Source organism: Notolabrus celidotus, chromosome 3, assembly GCF_009762535.1.
Source record: "Notolabrus celidotus isolate fNotCel1 chromosome 3, fNotCel1.pri, whole genome shotgun sequence".
In the NCBI taxonomy this organism is placed as follows: domain Eukaryota; kingdom Metazoa; phylum Chordata; class Actinopteri; order Labriformes; family Labridae; genus Notolabrus; species Notolabrus celidotus.
The window spans coordinates 39,181,953-39,203,682 of NC_048274.1; the positions used below are offsets into that span (position 1 = coordinate 39,181,953).

General features: G+C 43.2%; 2 protein-coding genes across 3 annotated transcripts in view; one reads left to right on the forward strand and one right to left on the reverse strand.

Moving 5' to 3' along the window:
• The window catches only part of chsy1 (chondroitin sulfate synthase 1), a 65,087-nt gene that overhangs the window by 13,127 nt on the left and 30,230 nt on the right, over positions 1-21,730 (reverse strand). The window lies entirely within an intron of this gene.
• Positions 18,985-21,036, forward strand: LOC117810491 (golgin subfamily A member 3-like). Of its 2 annotated transcripts, none has more exons than XM_034680350.1 (2): positions 18,985-20,234; positions 20,406-21,036. In XM_034680350.1, the coding sequence occupies exons 1-2, from the start codon at positions 19,102-19,104 to the stop codon at positions 20,953-20,955; spliced, it is 1,683 nt and encodes a 560-aa protein (XP_034536241.1). In that variant the 5' UTR covers positions 18,985-19,101; the 3' UTR covers positions 20,956-21,036. The 2 variants fall into 2 exon arrangements, with proteins under 2 accessions (XP_034536241.1, XP_034536242.1); XM_034680351.1 differs by having other exon boundaries at positions 18,988-19,665; positions 20,008-21,036.

A 21,730-nucleotide genomic window follows, 5' to 3' on the forward strand; every position in this document is an offset into this window, starting at 1 on the left:
GAATTGATTTGATATGACTTGTGTGATAAGGATGGTACTTGCATCGCCTTTGCTATTCAGCGTTAATAACTGTTGTTACCTAGTTTCGACCAATCAGAATCAAGTATTTCACACAGCCAGGTGATTAGTGAGAGTGTAGGGTAATAATTGAAGGTTTGCTCTCACTTACATCGTTTTACTTTCAGTTCAGCTTGGACAGGATTGTTCACAATATGATCTAGTTGTATGTGCAGGGGTACCACATTATGAACCACACAGAACAGTGGTTCATTGAGCAATGACATCAAAAATGTGACACATGTGACACCTCTTCATTTTTACAGGAATTTGACTGATGCCAATGAACCCTCTAGAGGACTGATATGATATACTTATGTGTACGACCTCTCAATAAGCCATCGATCATCTCAGTGAACAGCATTCTGACTCCAAGCTCTTATCACAGCAGCCTGGTGAAAGCTTTAATAAGGGAGGAATGTGAACAGGCCCTGTGGTTGGTGTGTGTCCACTGAGGATTGGACAGGACTGGGTGTAAGGGAGCAGAAAAGGCCCTTTGTTGCCTCCAGCCGGTCCCTCCATCCAGATGTCTTCCTCAGCTCAGGCTCCCAGGGAGAGATGGGAGATATGCACTATTACAGCTCTATTACAGCACAGTGAGAGCCACATGGAAAAAAAAGATCCTGTGGAAAAAATAGAAACTGTACCACAGAGGCCAACTCTGAAACAGTTATGACAGGAGGAGTCTCCAATTTATATTTCTCTACCATTCAGGCTTAAATCTGAGTTTTGACTTCCTCTCAGTTTGGACTTTAGAGATAATGACCCTCACAACAAAGTCAAACCCGATGAACCAAACCCAGTGAGACCGCCTTTCCTATGATTCACCGGGGGAGAGGCATGGAACATCCTCAGCAGACGGACAAGACGTCAGCACACATACTGAAGGTGTGATAGAGAGGAAGCAAGGTGCTTACTGGAAGCGAAAGGCCTCCCTATGGTAACGTCTATACAACACCACGTCAGTTCCACCGTATAGAGAACATACATCCTTCCACAGAAAAGGTTACTCTGATAAAAAGGTCTAATCTGTAGTGTGACAGTTTGCTGAGCAGCACTCACAGCACAGAGCCGTGCATGCTGAGTGTGTATGATGTTCACATGTTGGTTTTTTATCAGCTCTAGAAGAGCAAACGTACAGGAAAACCACGAGAGACGACTCATGACCACAATGATCCGACACAGAGCGAAAGAGGAACCCCACACTTGCTTCACTTCCGTCTCGACGAAGCTGCACAGACACTTAGTGCTTAGTAATCCTGATGCTGCGTATTTCTCCAGCTCAATATTAACCAACGCTGAGAGTCAACCAGATGCAGAGAGGGAGGGCAGGTTTAAAACCTATTGAGAGCACCAGTTCATAAAACAGTGGCAACAGCTACTACTACTACTACTACTACTACTACTACTACTACTACTACTACTACTACTACTACTACTACTACTTGTCTCATCACTATCATCGCTCTCTCTCATTCTCCTCTATCCCTCTTTCCAACCCCAACCCCAACTTGATCGAGCCAGATGGCTGTCTAACATGACATGAGTCTGGTTCTGCTCGAGGTTTCTACCTGTTAAAGGAAGTTTGTCCTTGCCACTGTAACTAGCTAAATACTGAGAGGTGCTCTGCTCATGGTGGATTAAGGTGGGGTCAGACTGAGTCCTGTCAGTAAGAGGGGACTGGATCGTATCCTGTCTTGATGTTGAGTCTCTGTTCATAATTTGACAGAGTATAGTCTAGACCTGCTCTGTTTGGAAAAACGTCTTGAGATAACGTTTGTTATGATTTGGCGCTATACAAATAAAGATTGATTGATTGATTGATTAAAGTCTAGAGGAAGTACAATCAGCTCCCACTACTTAAAACTCCTACAACCACTGCAGAGTCTGGTTCTGCTCAGGTTTCTGCCTGTTCAAAGGACTTTTCTCTGTTTCAGTGTTACTTGCTTTAAGGACCCCAAACAGAATGTAATGGCTTGCAAATCCTTTAAAGTCTATATTTAATCATTTTTTCATAATCCATTTTACAGTTTAAACATTTGATATGTTGTTTAATTGCACAATTTAAAAAAAGGCTTTAACCATTTAAAATCATCAAAATCTGTTTAAATCAACATATCACACAGCGTCTTGATTAAAGGTTGACTACTAATAATGTTGTTACTTTATTCTGAAGCAGGAAAAAGCTGACACAGAACAGAGATATATGTCCCTGGATGACCGGCTGCACAGCCATCAGTGACTAATGAAGCCAAAGCTCCGATAAATTGGCCGCCCTCTAATCCAGATTGTCTAAATCACTTTGCTTGGAGGTCAAACTGAACGTGAGCACACCTGAGATGTTGCCTGGCGTCTGCTCAAGAAAACTGTGAGGAAGAAGAGTGAGGGGTTTTAAAGGAGGCTATGGTGCATGTTGTTGAGCAGCAGATTATTAAACCAGAATGCAACCACAAACAACACCCAGGTATGATGACAACCTTAGGAGGCAGCAGCTCTATTCTGCACAGCTACTAAGACAGGTTGACAAGGTGTGATCTGGAGGAGGCAGTCCTGACAAGCTGTGTCCCCGGCACTCACTCTGTATGTGAAGAAGAGGGAAAGAGCAGACAGCTGCAGTTCACGACTGCCTGCCCGCCTGCAGACGAACTGAGCATGGGCGGATCCACGGCATGACATCAAGGCGGGAGCCTAAATTAAAAGCTTCCATCAAAGTGAAGGGAAAACTACCCAATATTGGTCAAAATTTTCTGTTTTTTTATTGCTGTAGGTAATTATAGCTGTGCTGTGGGCAGTAACATACTTGTGGAGCACTGGTGGTCCATGGAGCTAGCATTTAGTGAGTGCCGCCCAAGGTAGCTGGAGGGAGAGCAGGAACTGGGACGTGGGTGTAGGAAAGCTGTGAGACAAGTGTTTCTACACACTCACACACACACTCACAAAGATGCACACACTCACTCAACAAAAGAAAGTGAATTGTGCAAGCCTATAATCTTTACCCAAGTCCCTGCCCTAAACAATCTCTCCATTCTGAAAGCAAATCTCCCTTTGAAGTACGATTTCACTCTGCTGCGTTAAGAGCTCTTATCACGGTGTTTAAAGGAGGGAGGGAGGAAGGGCACTTCCTCTGGAGGGTGACGGACGACGTAGACAAAGAAAGATATAGGCATGGAATCTATTCAAGGGTTATCCTCTCCACTTCCAGAAAACCTAAAGTACAGAGGCAGAGCAAGATATCATTGTTCAATTACTGACAGACTGACAGTTAGCAAACCCTAAACCTAAGAGTGATCACACACGGAGGTCCAACTAGTCGCAAGTCTCAAACTTTCAGAACAAAAGCAGAGAAGATTCACAAAGTGGGAGTCAGACTGTGCTATCACTTGTGTTCCTTCCTGTTGGAAAAACCCAACCTGTGAACTTTCAGATACACAATCATGACTATATTCAAGCTGTCCCCTACTCGAGGCTTACCAGAGCCCAGTTTAGCTAAATTCAGAACAGGATTTCTGGTAGTCTGCGGTCTGTTTCAGCTGTGGAGCATCTGTCCAAATGTCTCTACTGAGTCTCAGTTTCACTGTATCTAACAAGATACCAAAATAAACAGACACTACTGTGATTTCATGAAAATAAATTGTAAAAAGTCTAAATGTATTATTATGTTTCGGTGCTGTAAACAAAATAAGACAAACTTTCATCCTTTAAAAGCCTTTTAGAATAGAGTTTGGATGTACCATATATATAACAGATTATTGAATAACAGTATTGTGCTAAATTCTCACTCAAATTAAAAGAGTTGATCATCTGCATAAAACATAAACTTTTGGGATTCCTGTTACCTGTTAATGGATTTGGTAACTTTAGGCGTTTTTCGACCAAAGGGACTTTACCCTGGAAATATGTGTGTTTCAACCGGTGGACCCAGGGTCTAAATTTAGTTCAGGGGTAGATAATCTCACCCCTAAAAAGCCTCTGCAAGGGGGGTAGTACTTATCAAAGGTCCCGGGGCTTTTGGGGGGCAGTGAATCCATCTGTGATGAAATATAGCACCATCTAAAACAGCACCAGCTGAGTCTCTTCATGCCAACAGGCTAACTGTTGTGTTGCTCATAATGATACCTGCCTGTCCGTCTGCTTCTATGGTGTCATCTGTGATGAATGGCATTTGTCTTTGTTTTACTGCACTCTACTGGTCTGGTGGTGTAGTGCATTCACTTTTTATTTCTCCATACGTCACTGGCCTGATTTACACAATCTACCCGGGACTTCAGCCTGCGATTGAAACTCAGACAACAATGGCGGCACAGGAACCTTTTAGTTCAGGGGAAAGTAGTTCTGGGTGCTAAAAGACCCTGGAACTCTTGGTCGAAATGCACCTTTTGCATTGTATCTGATTCGGATGATTCATCATTCCAGAAAGTCTCACGGAGGAAAGCTGTGCATCCTACACACCCTATGATTCTCCATCTCCACTACACCTAATGCACCTGATTAAAGAATGTCGCCCATTCACAGCTTAGGTTAGCCAGAGCACTGGTGTCAAACGACAGTCCAACCCAACACTGCTGCCAACAAAGGAGGAGTAAATGTCTGCAAGCATTTCAGTATTGTTTTGGAATCCAGTGGTGGAGCTAGAACATGTCCCTCCCTTAGCCCAGCGGCCTGGCCGGGGGGCGATAGTGGGAGCTGGTTACTAATTATAACCCTGTCCCTGTTTGATCCCACCGGCTGCATTGCTGTCCGACCCTCAGGTAAGTGGTGCAACAGCTGTAAGCTGATGGTTACAGTTCATGGTCCAGATGGCAGCACTGACACATGGAGGAGGCCTGGGAAGATCTCTGAGACCTCTTCAGATTCCTTCACCCACAACCCCCACCTGTAAAGACAGTGAGGGGGAACAGCACGGCCACTTTGAAAACTTCATCGAGGGATGAGTTAGTGGTGTTGATCTCGAGTCCATCTTTTTCAATAAATCAGGTGACATACTATAAATGACCCTTTAGGGTTTGAATGCAGGGGAGGTTTACAGATATTGAAGGTCACTTTCAGCTAATAAAAAAACACTTTGATGTGAAGAACTGCAATGAATATATAAATCCAGATGAAGAACTGTTTTTCTCAAGGTAAAATGTATGTTTTTGTCTCTGATTCTGGCTTCAAGCAGAGTGATGTAGTGGCTATTTATAGCTACACTTAAAACACAAATCTGAGCCTGTCAGGGACAAAAACAAGAACTTATAGTGAGCGCACTTAGACTGTGTGCACTTACTCCCCAATGATTACATTCCTGCCACAACAGCCTGTGTCACTGCTGAACTAATGCCGGTGTAACAGATACCGGTCATTAAGACCCTTAAATGTTTGAAATGCTATGCTAGAAGAAGCTGTAACATGTCCATCATGCTCAGACACTCAGAGCTCAGAGTTCTTGCAGTGTACTGTACTATATATTGGATCTTAATGTATAGAGCGTCTTAGACTGACTTAGCGCTGGTTAACATGCTTGTTTTCCTGACCCATTAACTGACTCCCACCCACATGTGTGAAGAATTTAACAACAACAAAGTTATTTTCTACAAACTGGAGGAGACTCAGCCTGATCCCACTAAAGCCGATCAAGCCAGATCCACTTTGGTCGTATAAAGAAATGAAAATTCTGCAGGGGACAATAAGCTCTCTCTGTAACAACTCCTGAAGTTACACCTTCACAGACTGGCACCCAACTCCAGACATGTGCTCTGAGGGCCCCAGTGTGACGCCCTTTGTAATGAGCTGGTCGCTGCACGTCTGACGGGTAAGCCGGAAACAGGGATGTGCTGACAGTGACAGAGAGGGGAGACCCAGGGGAGCAGGGTGACAGCGTCACTTCAGAGAATGGGTTCATCGTGGCACGTTTCCTGGCAGAGCTGGAGGATAGCTGTGGGGGATGTTGCTGCCACTAAGTGGATTTACAGAGCTTTGACTGTCTGATTGTGGCATCCAGGAAAACAACCCATTCACACACTCCAAACACACATGCACACGGGAGTATCACAGTGATGAACGCTTGGTACCTGGTCTGACTCTCTCTCCTACACCTAAATGTCTGTCACTTCTAACTCCCCCCTGCTGTGAAACCACTGCTGGTGATGTTAACTGGGGGAGAAGGAACACGACAGTGACACGGTGACAGGGATATCTTACTAGAATCACTCACAGCACCCAGAGGAGATATAAGATGCTGAAATGGTCAGCGTGAATTCAAACTTCCCTTTACACTGCAAATAATTTGTCACTTGCCAAGATTTTCTTAGACTGAGACATGTTGGATGAATTACCTTGTTGTGATTTGGCGCTATACAAATAAAGGTTGATTGATTGATTGATTGATTGATTGATTGATTGATTGATTGATTGATTGATTGATTTATTGATTAATTGTTTTTAGAGTTCTTTACTTTAATCTTTGCATGTATGGTTGAATCTTAAATTGATTATGAACATGTCTTTTTGTCTCAGTTAGTCTGTGAATCTTAAATTGAGTGTTACAATGTTACAATGTCATTTAGCAGAGGCTTTTATCCAAAGCGACGTACATACGAGAACAAGAACAACACAAGCAAAGATCTAGACAAGAGGAAACAAGATCAGTAAGACTAACAAAGTGCTTCAAGTCAATTTGGGTGCAGGTACTGCCAAGCAGTGTAAAGGCAATGCACAAAAATAAGTAAGGATTTTTTTTTTTTTTTTTTTTCCCGAAATAAGGAACATCTACAATGAAGCAACCAACCAATTTAAGACCTTCCATTATCATCATCAACAATTAACATCACCACAATAATGACCAAAGTACCAAGTGCTGGGACCCTCAAGAGCTGAACACAGATTCCCAGAGTAGATCAGGACAGTGTGAGTCAACTGTAGCTGGAAGACATGATCTGCCACTGGGGACAACAGTGGAGAACAGTCTAGCTAAGTGCATAGTGCTTCCTAAAGAGCTGGGTCTTTAGCTGTCTTTTGAAAGTAGAGAGGGACTCTGCAGATTGAATTGAGTTGGCCAATTCATTCCACCGGACAGTGTGAGTCAACTGTAGCTGGAAGACATGATCTGCCACTGGGGACAACAGAAGAGAAGAGTCCAGCTAGTGATTTTGATTTTGATTTTGAGGCCTTGTGTGCTGGAAGCACTAGGCGCTTTTCAGAGGCTGAGCTGAGTGAATGACTGTTAAAATAAGCTACATTGGTTGTCTCACCTAAAGTCTCATCAAAATAAAACTTGTCTCAAGATTGAGTAACAACTTCAAGTTGATTTAAGAATAACACATGAGGCATCTCTTCAAGGCACAGTTCAGCTTGTATCTTATTGACTGCTCAGAGTTCTGCTGTATGGTGATATACTTGTTTTGGTTTGGCTCTAAAGACTCTTTTGAATGTCTTGAAGTATGCATCAACCCTGAGCCACTATTAAAGTGTTCTTGATGTTATATGTTGTTAATCCTGACATGTATTAAGTGTGTCCAGTAATCCAGCTTGCTGTTGTGGTTTCTGTAGAAACATTTCAGAGGTATATTCTAAGAATAAGACCTGGTTTAAAGATTTTAGTTTCAGTTTAAAGATGGATTAGGGTTTATTTTAAGATGAGCCAGTTTATATCAAGAAACAGAGTAATCACAGTTTTCTAATAGTGAGTCATTTTTTATTTAAATTGGTGTTTTTCTTCCCCAGGCCTTAATTTGCTCAAATGAAGTATACAAAATAAATCAATGAGATTGTCTTTGCTTATATTCAGTATATTTCACTTCTAACTGTGCTGTAGGAAGTTTGTTTTCAAGTAGTTTGAGCTAAAAATCATCATATTCTACTTATTTTAACCCTTTTTTATTTTTATTCTTATTTAGATTTAACTATCACATTTTAAGATTTCTTATCAAGTAAAATTCACTCGCTGCATGGACAAATCATTTCACTAGTTTTAAGAAATCTTCACCTTGAATTCAGTTTTTTTGCTGTATATTTAAGCTACCCTTTTTTGCAGTGTAAACAGTGAGGAAATCTGTAATCAGGTTGCATCATGCCAAGTCATACACGTGTTACTGCTGGTTTAATGAAGCAGTTACCTGTATGTGTAGCTCTTATTGGAGAGAAGACCTGGAGTGATTCTTTATCGGTCAGGTGTTAGTGCTGAGTGGTTCCAGATAGGTTGTTGACTTGCAGCTAGAATTGTGAGGATGTCTTGCACCCTTGAGTCCTGCTAGTACAGAACATGGTTCTACTCACTGTTTGCACAGCAGGGTGTGACAACAACCAAAGCTCAGAAAAATCATGACCCACTCCCTCTTCAAAGAGTCACAGTGCTTTTATTGTCACAGCGTGCGCCTCTGTGTTTCTCTGGTTTCAAAGAGTCATGCATGTGGTTAAAAAAAGTGTCTCCACATTGACCTACATACTAACAGCAGCACTGTTTGTCCGGGAGCTTTCCAACATCTCGCTCCTCACCTGTCAGTTCTGTATTTGTTACCCACAGTGCAGGGAGGTGTTGTCCTGATGCATTTATCAGCTTCATGTCACAGTCTGCTGGCACATTTCCTTTACAGGGCAGCACAGAGGGGAAAAAGGGAAGGAGTTAATGTGTCGGTTTGAGGATTTGCCTCGTCATAACCTGTGGATTTGGTGAGACAAGTATTTCCTCTGAGGAAAGCTGTGAGGCAAAGAGCAGCTTGAGAAGATGGAAAAAATGAGCGTGGTTCTAGACAGTCTGTAGCTCAGCGAGAGAAAGAAGGAGGGAGCTGAGGAAGTGGTGAACAGGTTAATTTAAGGAGTGAGGACACAGGTGATGACAGATGTCATTATAGAGTTTTGAGGAAAGAACACATCTACAGCTCAGCAGATATTCCCCTCTCTCTCCCTCTCTCTTTCCCTCTCTCTCTCTGCAGCGGAGCAACAGTCCGTCTGCTCACAGCTCTGCGCTGCACTCGCTGCACTCTGTCATTAAACTGCATTATTAAATAGCAGCTCATACGCACATGTCATCAACTGGAGATGTTTGATGTGGATAAGCTCTAGAGCTGCTGAAGCTGTGAGGAAACTCAAGCCTTTACTTAATGTCACTCTCCAGGCTCCAGTCTAACTCCTGAGACAGTCCTGAAAACTACTGAAGCGTTCCTTAGTGCTCCGGAAATCCTCATTTACTGTCTATAGTTTACTACAACACAGCAGCTTAATACTCTGTTGAAACAAGGCTTTAAATATCAAAATAAAGCAGCAGAGGTCAGGACATCAATGTGTATGTATAACATACTTGATCTTAATAAACATCTCCAAAAAAAAAAACACAAACCCTCGTAAAATAGCTTCTGTAGTGTAGCTACTTGATTCATGTTTTATTCTATATTTCACATTGTGTTATTTCCTGGCTGTGTTCAATACTTGATTCTGATTGGTCAAAACTTTGTAACAGCAGTGATTAATTCTCAACTGCAAAAGTGACAGCATGGACGACCTGATCAAACCATAGACTGTATACATATAATGGACAGCGTCGCTCCGCCTCTTCCCAATGTACGGGTTTGAAGCCATAATATTCCGTTCCAGAACGCTGACATCTTGTAAGTTTTCTGCAGCCAGAGTCAGCGCAGATGGGAATTTGTGTGTTTCCACGGTAACAAGCATCGCCCTACAGCGTACCGTCCCGAGGTCCTACGGAGTTTCTCTCTACGGCAGCTGTCAATCAAAGTAAACCCGGATGTAAAACCCAGTTTTTTAACCTCTTATAACTAACCAAAAAGAAACTTTCAGAAAAAAAAGGCCTTGAACACAAAACAGTCAAATAATAACTACATATCACCACAGCATACGGATGAGAGAAACATTCCTACCACGTGTATTTATTTTTTAAAGTTTGACTGCAGCCCCATTCAAATGAATGGAGGAAACAGAGTTTTTGACCTATACTGCAGCCAGCCATCAGGGGGAGCAGTTTTTGTGGCAGCCTCACTTCGAGCCGAGCGAGATGACGTCTATTTTATATACAGTCTATGGGTCAAACACGTTATATCAAATCACTCCAAAGGAAATGAGTCTTTCACATTCCCCTTCTGCCTGTTGACACTGTGTCATTTATGTTTCAAAGTGTGTCAGTGTCAAAACTCTAACTCTAAATTCTGGGCACATGGATTACTTAAATGTGCATTACAGGTGACACATAACACCTGTTAATAGACCTTTCTGGAGTCCCTGAGCTCCCTTGTCTCATAGGTTCCTCTGAGCCACTGCAGTAGTCGTCCTACTGCTGTGGACTTTCCAGACTCCAGCTGCAACAACGACCTCTACTACTGCTACTATCCTGCTCTTCTCTTTCTCTCTTTTCAACCCCAACCCCAACTCGGTCGAGTCAGATGTGTGTCTGACATGAGTCTGGTCCTGCTGGAGGTTTCTGCCTGTTAAAGGAAGTTTGTCCATCAGTCGCAGGGCGTGGGTGGGGGGCGTGGCTCGGGAGAGTGGTCGGGCCGTCTGGGGGGGGGGGGGCGGGGGGGGATTGGCCCTGCCGCCTCCGCCCTCCCCCCGCTCCGGCGCGCCGGTTGGCGGGCTCTGGTCCTGGTCCTGCCCGTCTGCTCCTGGTGCCGGGCCCCCTCGGCCCTGGTGGCTCCTTTGGCTCCGTCTTGGGGGGCTGTGGGGGCGGTGTTGTGGGGGTGTCCCTTGGGGGGGCTGCGGGATCTCGCCCCCCTCGCCCCCCTTTCCTCCTACTGGGTGACCTGGGGGTCGCCCTGGGTGCTCCGGCGGTACCTGTTTGCTTCCGGTCTGGGTCCTTGGCTTGTCCCCAGCCTGGGTCTCCTGTGGCGGGTTGGGTCCTTCGGTCTGACTGCTCTCGCGGCCCGGGTGCTGGGCCGAAACACTCGGCTGATCTGACCCAAGTGGTTTCATCTGCACCAGTGGTGGTCTTGTTACACAAATAGAACACAGCACGGCGGCAACCCTCTGCGACCCAAGCTTCAGTAATGATTGTGGACACTAAGGGTTGCTTAATCATTAGTATCACCCCACAGAGTTTTTTTGGCGTCATGGTGAGATGGTCCCTCTCCATCTAAGTGTGTTAGGTCTCTCTCTCCTTCTCTCTCCCTGTCCCTTTGTATATCCTTATGTAATCTTTCTTTCACTTTCTCTTATTTTTTTATTTTTTATTTTTTGGCCCACCTCGGTGTGCACGCCCTCTTTTACAGAACATGATATTAGCTGCCAATAAAAGATAGGCCAGAGTTCTAAGAGGGATGGTGATGGTTGCATGCACACAGTCACAAGCACAGAAGAAAAAGGTTTTCTTTCTTTTCTTTTGCTGCAAGAATAAATTGCATGAATATTTGACAGTTTGTGACAAACATGACACAAACCAGAAATATATATATGCAGACAAGAGGAAAAAAAAAAAAAAAAAAGGAAGTTTGTCCTCGCTGCAACAACGACCTCTACTACTGCTACTATCCTGCTCTTCTCTATCTCTCTTTTAAACCCCAACCCCAACTCGGTCTCAGCAGATGTGTGTCTGACATGAGTCTGGTCCTGCTGGAGGTTTCTGCCTGTTAAAGGAAGTTTGTCCTCACCACTGAAACTAGCTAAATACTGCGAGGTGCAATGTTCATGGTGGATTAAGATGCAATAAGATCAAGTCTTGTCCGTAAGAGGGGTGTGGATCTTATCCTGTCTTGGTGTTGGGTCTCTGTTCATAATTTGACATAGAGTGGTCTAGACCTGCTCTGTTTGCAAAAGCATCTTGAGATAACATTTATTGTGATTTGACGCTATACAAATAAAGATTGATTGATTGATTGAAGATGACTCATGTACTGTTTTAGAAATAGTAATAAACGCAGGCACACACACACACACACACACACACACACACACACACACACACACACACACACACACACACACACACACACACACACACACACACACACACACACACACACACACACACACACACACACACACACACACACACACACACACTCACACACAGCTTTCAAACTTCCTCAATTTTTAATATTACATGACATTGTTCCTGCCAGTCACTGTTTTGTCTGCAAAGTGTTCACTTGTTGACTTGTCTTTCACTCTGTTTTGTATATTGTGTATTGTATTGTCATGTCTCTCACCCGTCTTGTATCGTTATGCAACACTTAAATAAAAAAAGAAATAAGGCTCTCTGAGCCAGCACGACACAAACCACGTCCAGCTGACAGAAGTCTGAGCAGCAGCGTGGTTTCTTCTGACTGCAGCTCGCTCAGCTCTGCACTGAGACGAGAGCGACAGGGACAGAATCCAGTCAGCACAGACTCAGCCGTGTGCTCCACAGGCCTGATGACTTTCTCTCCGCTTTCTCTTCCTGTCTGACTGCCTGCAGGGCTGTCGGCTCAGCAGACCTCGCACTTCAGAGATTCACCGTCTAAGAATGCAATCAATCTGAGAAATGCTGCTCATGAACACATACCCCAATACACATCGTCCTTTCACATCTCAAGGCCGGTGCGGCAGAGAGATTACCACTCATGTCCCCATACTGAAAAAATAACTGCTGATTCTATTCAAACGTGTCTAAATAAAAACCAATGAGCCCTTTATGAGGGCTCCTTCCTATCCCATGATGAGGACACAGCACCGCGGGGGAGAACTGGTGCTTTCTGGGACTAAACTTTTCTCTCTGTGGGAGCAGAGCGGGTGGAGGGCGTGGTGATGCCGATCGGCATACTGCGATCTCTGTGCCAAGAAGGAGTGAGTGTGGTGCGGTCTGCTGCTCGCCTGCTCAGCACACTCATGTTCTTTAATGTTTCTGTCATCTGAGGACACACCCAACACACAAACCCCCTCATTCATGTTTTCACTGCCCTCTTTACGCCATTCTGTTACACCAGCTGACTGTCACACACACACACACACACGCACACGCACACGCACACACACACACACACACACATACACCATACACACACGCACACACACAAAAAATACTGTTACAATTTTAAAAAGTTGGCATTTAACTATTCAATCAATATTTTTTACATGCAGCAACTTGTCAGAGCAGAAGTCTTGATTCTGGCAGTGCGAGGGTGTGCACGTTGAGGCGACTACAGGTTTAAACATCCTCACTCTTGCTAGTCATCAGTTAGTTGAACAAGTTATTCCTTTTATTCAAGTCTGATCTTTGATCTAGCTGTATTAAAGCTGGGGTTGGTGATCAGATTTAGATCCACTTTTTGTTATACTGGTTAAAATGATCTAAAAATGATGTAATCAATACATAATGTGTTCTTAAAAAAGAGGTAAAAAAAGCTGCTATCTACAGCCGGACCTGGGAAAACAGACGGAGTCCTGAGGAAATGCTACATTCAAATTCATGCTAGTTTTCCGTGGCTACCAACCCCAGCTTTAAATAAGTTGTCCTCAACTTTGGTTGTTTTTTCTTTTTTTTTAATCTTTAGATGAGTCAGCTAGTTGGAAATAAAATCTCAGTTTAAATGACCAGGACATAAGTCACTTCAGAACATTCCTAGCTTGTATTCGTTGATGTCTCTTATTCTCCTCTATCCCTCTTTCCAACCCCAACTCGGTGGAAGCAGATGGCAGTCTTACATGAGTCTGGTTCTGCTCGAGGTTTCTGCCTGTTAAACAGCGTAGTCTTCATCTTTATGTCAGTGTTTCTGTGACACAGCGTGGCATGTGTGTTACATTTTACAGCCATGCTCAGTCTCTGAAATACATGTGGAGTAGTGTGAGATTCAGAAACGGAGAAAATCGCTGTGAATGTCGCCAATGTTTTCTTCTTCTTTGCTATTTAATGCAGTTAGCATTCTTCTTCTGTCAGCTTTAAGACGCTCTGTGGCCACCGTCTGGCGGGAATACTGGATTACATCCAGGCACCGGTAAAAACAATGAAATTGAACTTTTAAAATGAGAAAATATGCGAAGTAACTCTTCACAAAGTGAACAAATATTTGAATATTTGAAAGTCATTGCCCATCCCTTCCTGTTAAAGGAAGTTTGTCCTCTCTGCTGTAACTTGCTAAAGACTGCGAGGTGCAATGCTCATGGTGGATTAAGATGAGATAAGAGTCCTGTCAGTAAGAGGGGACTGGATCTTATCTTGTCTTAGTGTTGGGTCTCTGTTGATGATTTAACAGAGTGGTCTAGACCTGCTGTTTGTAACGTCTTGAGATAACATTGGTTGTGATTTGGCGCTTTACAAATAAAGATTGATTGATTGATTATAAGTGTGATTCAATCTTTAATACATATTGAAGGTAGTATACATTTTCAATAACCCACTTGTTTGGTAAGAGGAAGAAGTGTCATCGCTTCAATCTCTTAATATTTCTAATAAACAGTGCAGTAAAAAGTCTTCCCATCAGGAACGAGACGAGAAGAGAGGCGAAGAAGCTCACTTTCTGCAAAGCTCTCTCACATGGATTCATGCAGACTGTAGAGGGAATAACCATAATTAAGTTGTGAGAGCAGGAAGGCCAAATGAGGTCAGCAGAGGATCCAGTACAGTAGCATGATGTAAAAAAAGTCAGTCCTCACGGCTCCTCTGATGCTACGTAGCAATCTGCTGTAATCTCTATCGTGATGTCCTCAGTCAGCCATCTCAACAACTGCTCAAGCTCAACTTTACTTCCTCCTTTCACATGATCACTTATATCTGACTACCTATCCCATCCTCTCATTAAGTGAAAAAGTTTAATTCAGATAAAATGCTTGATGCATGTGCCGGGACATCTTCATCAGATCACTTCCTTTAATGCCTGATTTAGAATGATTAATCAGACTGATCACTAACATTGAGGCAACACTTCACATGTTGATGTAGCGAGTAGTGTGCAAACTGATCTGTGGCCTCCTGATGTGGAAATAACACTCGTAGCATCTTCATGTCATGCCTGGGGACAATCGTCCTCCTGTCCGTGAGCGCTGATCCCTTTCTCTCAGTGAGACGTGCTCTCTTCTCTCATCCTGTCATCTCTGGAGCAGCAACCTGAGCCCTGAGACCCGCTCCAACCTAACAAAGACAGCTTTCTGATCGCACAGCCACACACAGCTCTCTGAACGAGGGGCGACAAATTCCTCCCCTCCCCTGTGCATATGCATACATCAGATTTAGTCCTTTTCAGATGCACACAAGGCAAATTAAGTTCTGCATAAGACCAGCTCCATTCCTGAGTCTTCTTATGTCGCCCTTCCGTGATTACCTGTCCCCTCAACACTCACACACACCAGCAGCAGACCAGGAAGAAAGAGAGACAACACACCCACATGTCACAGCATGTTAGAATTCGTTCATAATATAAGAATTTAAAGGGGCCCTGTCGCTTTTCTGACAGCGGTCACCAATTTTGACAAATCATGTTCTCCTGAAAACGGAAATAAGGCTCAACAAACATGTCAGTCCCTGTCCAAGCCGACCACATCAGTACAGTTTGCCTGGAATGTTGCAGGAATTTGAGGAATGTCTGCATTTTTATTTTCCACCCGACTTAAACGACACATTTTTCCTCTGCAGGGAGCCACTCCAGACAAATGTATCTGCTCAGTCTGCAGCACCGCATTAAAATACTCATCAATGAATCTTAAGATTAAAAAAAAAAAAAGTATTATTTATTTAAAACAAAAATGTTACTGTATTGAAATAACCAAAACTAAGTGTCAACCTCTGGTTTTCAGAAATTAACCTGGTGTTGAAGTGCTAAAAGCTGCAATTCATCAGGTGTCCACTTGAGGTTGGCTCTAGGAGCTCCAGAAACCACATACACACTAATTCAAAAAAGCAGATCTCGACAGCAGAAATAAACCAAGCAGCAACCTCCGATCTCAAAACATGAAGCCCATGCAGAAGTGTCATAAACTGCAATACCTCGAAAATCCGCTTGAGGCTGGCTGCAGAAACACCGGAAACCACATACACACTCATTCAAAGAAGACGATCTTTACAGCAGCTGACTCAATTCTTGTCACTGAGGGAGCAGTATTTGTAATCTTGTATCTCTGCCTAGTAAACCCCAACTGGTGTAACTTGGTACAGCTACAAAGCCTCCATGTCAACCTCCAAACCCAGGACTGGATGCAGGACCCCAGAGACAACAGATGAATGGGAGGGGTTCACAGTTATGAGCCAGTTCCAACACTAGATCCATTGGATCTTAAAGGAGCTCATCAAAGTCACAAGCTGTATTTGTGATCAATCAATCAATCAATCAATCTTTATTTGTATAGCGCCAAATCACAACGAATGTTATCTCAAGACGCTTTTACAAACATAGGAGGTCTAGACCACTCTATGTCAATATATATCTAATCTATCAGAATATCTTAAAAAGAAATGTTCATCAAAGATGACAGATTGGCCATAATCCTCCTGTAAGCCACCACCTCCACAGGGTCCTGCAGAAACCATGCAGCTGCAAGAAGAATGGTCTGAAGCGACAGGCAGTGCATGCAAGGACCCTTTCCATGATGATGTAGAGTCTGTAGAAGATGAAGACCCTTGAGATATTTAACTGTGTCGTTTTTTGACAGTATTGTTTTGTAACTAGTATTTGAGATATTAAAATAAACAGTGTTTGTGTAACAGTGGGCGTGGCCGTTTTTCCACCAAGGAGTGTTTTTGTGCAAAATAAATGTTTGCAATGAATTCAGAATCCCAAATAACCCCTAGTTTGACCAACACAAGCTGCTGAAGGCATGATTTAACATTTTCAGTGTTTCACCAATAATGTTCCAGGTACCCAAACTTTAAACAGCTGTCGTGGATTTTTCAACAGGAGTTGAGATTACATCTTTTAATATGTGTTAATAGAGACCTTTATGAACACATTGGTGAAGACATTTTTTGGTAAGGATTTTATTCCCAGATTGGCCGAATATGGGCTAATTTTCCCTGACTGTTGTGGGGAAATCCCAAAAGGAAGTTCAGAAATCCAAGTTGAACGCCTGATTTGGGCAGTTTACAGTTTGTAAATGACGATAGCAGTAGTGTTAACGTGTCTGTATGTTAAATTGGTTAGCCGGGTCATAAGTAAGATAATGGATGGTTACTAGGAGGTTATGGGAAATAAAATCCCAACAGAGTGAGACAAGACCTCTTTGCAAACCATACATTATCCCTTACTTAGCACATCAAATGCTCTGGTTCTTCTCTAAGACCAGTCCCCTTAATCATATGGGAATGGATCTTTTGTTCCAAAGCCTATTTCAAGGTAGGGAAGATGAAACTTTTCACAAACACACCCTTCAGTTAACAAAGTCATGTTCTTAAAGGTGACATATCATGCAAAATTGACTTTTTAATGGTTCTTTACCTGAAATATGTGTCCCTGGCATGTCTACAAACCCCCCGAGAATGAAAAAACTCCATTCTGCCCCTGTTCTGATTTCTCCACCTTTCTGTAAATGTGTGTGAAACGAGCCGTTTCAGACTTCAGTGTTTTTGTTACGTAACAACAATATCCGGTCTGTCACGGAGTCAGAGCTCAGAGCTTGTTCAGCCCATAGACTGTATAAAATAATACTGAATCCCTCCTCCGTTTTTCATTACCTGCACAAATGTGTGCTAACAAGGAGCTTAGGAGGGAGGCATGCTAGTTGTAGGCTGTAATAAACACAAAGTTCAGTTTTACTCCCCACGTCTGCAGATTTGAAGATATAGTGGATGATTTTTATTTGTCATGGATAAGTGCTAGCGCTAATTAGCATAGCCACATAGCTATATGTTCATAGCTGTAGCTGTAGCTGTAGCTGTAGCTGTGTACCAAGACACACGTCGACATACTGACAAATAAAACAACAAGAAACACTAAATCTGTGACCAATCCTTCAGAAAGGTCCTGCTGACTTTCTGGCAGAGGTCGGTTTTACTCCCCACGTCTGCAGATTTGAAGATCTAGTGGATGATTTTTATTTATCATGGATAAGTGCTAGCGCTAGTTAGCATAGCCACATAGCTACATGTTCGTAGCTGTGTACCAAGACACACGTCTACATACTGATAAATAAAACAACAAGAAACACTAAATCTATGACCAATCGTTCAGAAAGGTCCTGCTACAGGCGCCTCTCCATCAGGATCAGATTCAGAGGGTTGAAGTAACGTGATCTCTGAGCAGCCGTGTATATTCAGCCAACATGTAAACATTAGATCAACGTGCTGGAGAGCTGAGGCACATCCACTTCCGGAGGGGGCGTGGTCAGAGGGAAAACAGAGTGTTCTGAAGAGGAATGCAGAAGAGGGTTTTTCAGGCAGACCAAAATCTGATTTCAAAGTGTTTTTTTGAGCATAAACTTTAAAGACATGTTTTGGGGACCTCTTAGACCAATATATATTGATGAAAAAAGTGTGATATGTCCCCTTTAAATAAGTCATAAATAATCAAAAGTGGAAATGATAGAAAATGAAAACATTTAACATTTTTGTGATTTTTAAAGCATCTTAATACCTATCAAAAATATTAAAAACAAGTCTAGTGAAATTTCAAAAACAAGCAAATAGTTAGTGGGCCTCCATTTTAATCCTGGTTCTGGTCATGTTCAGATTGCTCTATCCTCCACTTTAATCCTGGTTCTGGTCATGTTCAGATTGCTCTATCCTCCATTTTAATCCTGGTTCTGGTCATGTTCAGATTGCTCTATCCTCCACTTTAATCCTGGTTCTGGTCATGTTCAGATTGCTCTATCCTCCACTTTAATCCTGGTTCTGGTCATGTTCAGATTGCTCTATCCTCCGCTTTAATCCTGGTTCTGGTCATGGTCAGATTGCTCTATCCTCCACTTTAATCCTGGTTCTGGTCATGTTCAGATTGCTCTATCCTCCATTTTAATCATAGAATACGATTTGAATGTAAACAAGCAGAGTGTCACAGTGTCACAGTGTCACATGGACGGAACCTTCAGCTGAGAATGTGTCATTGTGAGTCAAAGATCAAAGGACAGGTCTTTTCTATATATGAAGCCAACCGTCCAGACAACTGGATCATTTCAAACCTTTCCAAGAGAGACTGAGAGAGAAAACTGACAGAGCCGTACAACATGCATGTGAAAACGCACGCAAGAAACCTCAACGGGAACAATAGGTCCTTTAGAGGAGGAGCTGCGCAGTGCAACATGATGAAGGCCAACAACCAGCACTGGAGGCCTTTTAGAGGTCCAAGAGGAAGAGCTGTGCAGGAAAGAACGATGGAGATGGACAAACTCCAAGAAGATGTGCACCAGCTCAACCAGATGCTGTGTAGAGAGAAGGAACAATGCTTCAGAGAGAAGAAGGAGAGGATGCTCCAGGTTAAAGACTTGGATATCACCAAGAAACAACTGGATAAAGAGAGACACCTCAAAGAAACCTTCATGAACAGGTGCAAATATCTGGAGGGACTCCTGGGCGACAACACAGGAGAGAACTCTCTCATGCACTTGGGGAGCACCAACAAAACAAAGAAGACATCTAATGGCTTTGAAGCAATGCAAGTAGACCCCTTGACCAGCAACAAGGTCTCAGCAGATCTCCAGGCAGAGGTGAACAAGAACAAACTACTGCAAGAAGAACTGGACAAGGTCAAAGCTGCACACCATGAGATGGGTGTCAGGTACGAAAATGACATGGCCAGTGCCAAGCAGATGGTGGACACCCTCCAATGTGAACTTCAGAAACAGAAGCAGGTTCACACGGACAAAGTGTCTCATGACAAAGATGCCCTTGCAGCTTTAACAGTGGAACACAAAGCACTCGGTCAGAAAATGGCAGAGGTAAACCAGAGCTACCAAAATGACATGATCAGAGCCAGGCAGATGGTGGAGACCTTCCAATGTGAACTTCAGAAACAGAAGCAGGTTCACACGGACAAAGTGTCTCATGACAAAGATGCCCTCGCAACTTTAACAGTGGAACACAAAGCACTCGGTCAGAAAATGGCAGAGGTGAACCAGAGCTACCAAAATGACATGGCCAGTGCCAAGCAGATGGTGGAGACCCTCCAATGTGAACTTCAGAAACAGAAGCAGGTTCACACGGACAAAGTGTCTCATGACAAAGATGCCCTCGCAGCTTTAACCGTGGAACACAGAGCACTCGGTCAGAAAATGGCAGAGGTGAACCAGAGCTACCAAAATGACATGATCAGAGCCAGGCAAATGGTGGAAGCCCTTCAGCTTGAGCTTCAAAAACAAAGGCAGACTCAATCTGACAACGTGTCTCATGACAAAGATGCCCTTGCAGCTTTAACAGTGGAATACCAAGCTCTTGGTCAGAAAATGGCAGAGGTGAACCAAAGCTACCAAAGTGACATGATCAGAGCCAGGCAAATGGTGGAAGCCCTTCAGCTTGAGCTTCAAAAACAAAGGCAGGCTCAAGCTGACATAGTGTCCCCAGACCAATCTGCCATCATGACCTTAAAGGCTGAACACCATGCCACATGTCAGAAGATGGCACAGGAGATGGCTGACCTGCAGAAGAGTGCCCTCCAAAAAGAGCAGATGATGGTGAAAGAGCTGGAGAGAGTCAACGCTCAGCTCGATGCCCAGAAAGACTACAAGGAGCTCAAAGAGCTGAAGACCACGGGCGTGGGGGTTTTCAGAGCAGCTATTCTGGAGGAGAGGAATAAAGTCAGCAAACTCCTAGAATACCTGGAGGAGTACAAAGCGACACACCAAGAGCTCAATAACAAATACACATCTGAAGTACTTAGTGTCCGACAACAGGCTGAGAACCAGAAGCATCAGTCTGAAATAGAGATCAAGTCTTACTCTGACAAGCTGACACAAAGCCAACAGCACATCTCCCACCTGAGGGCCGAACAGGACGCTCTACGCCAGCACTGCCAACAGATGGAGAGCTTCTATCTGGGGAAGCTGAATGAGTTGGGCTGTCAGCTCTCTGAAGCTCCAACTTAAAACTGAGCCATGACTTTGGTTTTACTCCGGGACTCTCCGGTTTCCTCCCTAACATTGCAACAATAAAAATATAAACATAAAGTTATACTCTGTCGTGAAAATCCATACAGTAAAATATGTCAAATATAAATCTGTGCCACAACATTTATAAAAACTACACTAGACCTGAAGTCAGTAGTAATGATCTATTTATTTGTGGTATGTCCTGGTTTTGTAGGCTTCAGGTGCTTTTGGTGTTCATTGCAACTCAGATGAGTCAGGCCGAGTTATGAACCCACAGATAAAAAGAATCTTGCTTGATTTCCAAACAAATCTAGACAACACATAAATAGCAATTAATTAACCACCAACTATTAAGAAAAATATAGGTGAGGCGAGAGGCAGGGTAATAAAGAGTGGAAGATTAATACGAGTAAGAGTATTGAAGTAGGAAGACACAAGACTAAAGTTACTTTCTATATTTGATTTGTAATGCAAGAACTTAGCCAGTAACTTAGTTACTATTTGATCAGTTAGTTACATCACATGTTGGTGAGTCTTTATTCTTGTTGGAATTAATAAGCACAGGCTGCACTGTACTTTTTAATGTATGTGTAGCGGTGGGCGTTTTTGTGCAAAATAAGTGTTTGTGATGAATTCAGAATCCCAAATAACCCCTAGTTTGACCAACACAAGCTGCTGAAGGCATGATTTAACATTTTCAGTGTTTCACCAATAAGGTTCCAGGTACCCAAACTTTAAACAGCTGCTATGGATTTTTCTACAGGAGTTGAGA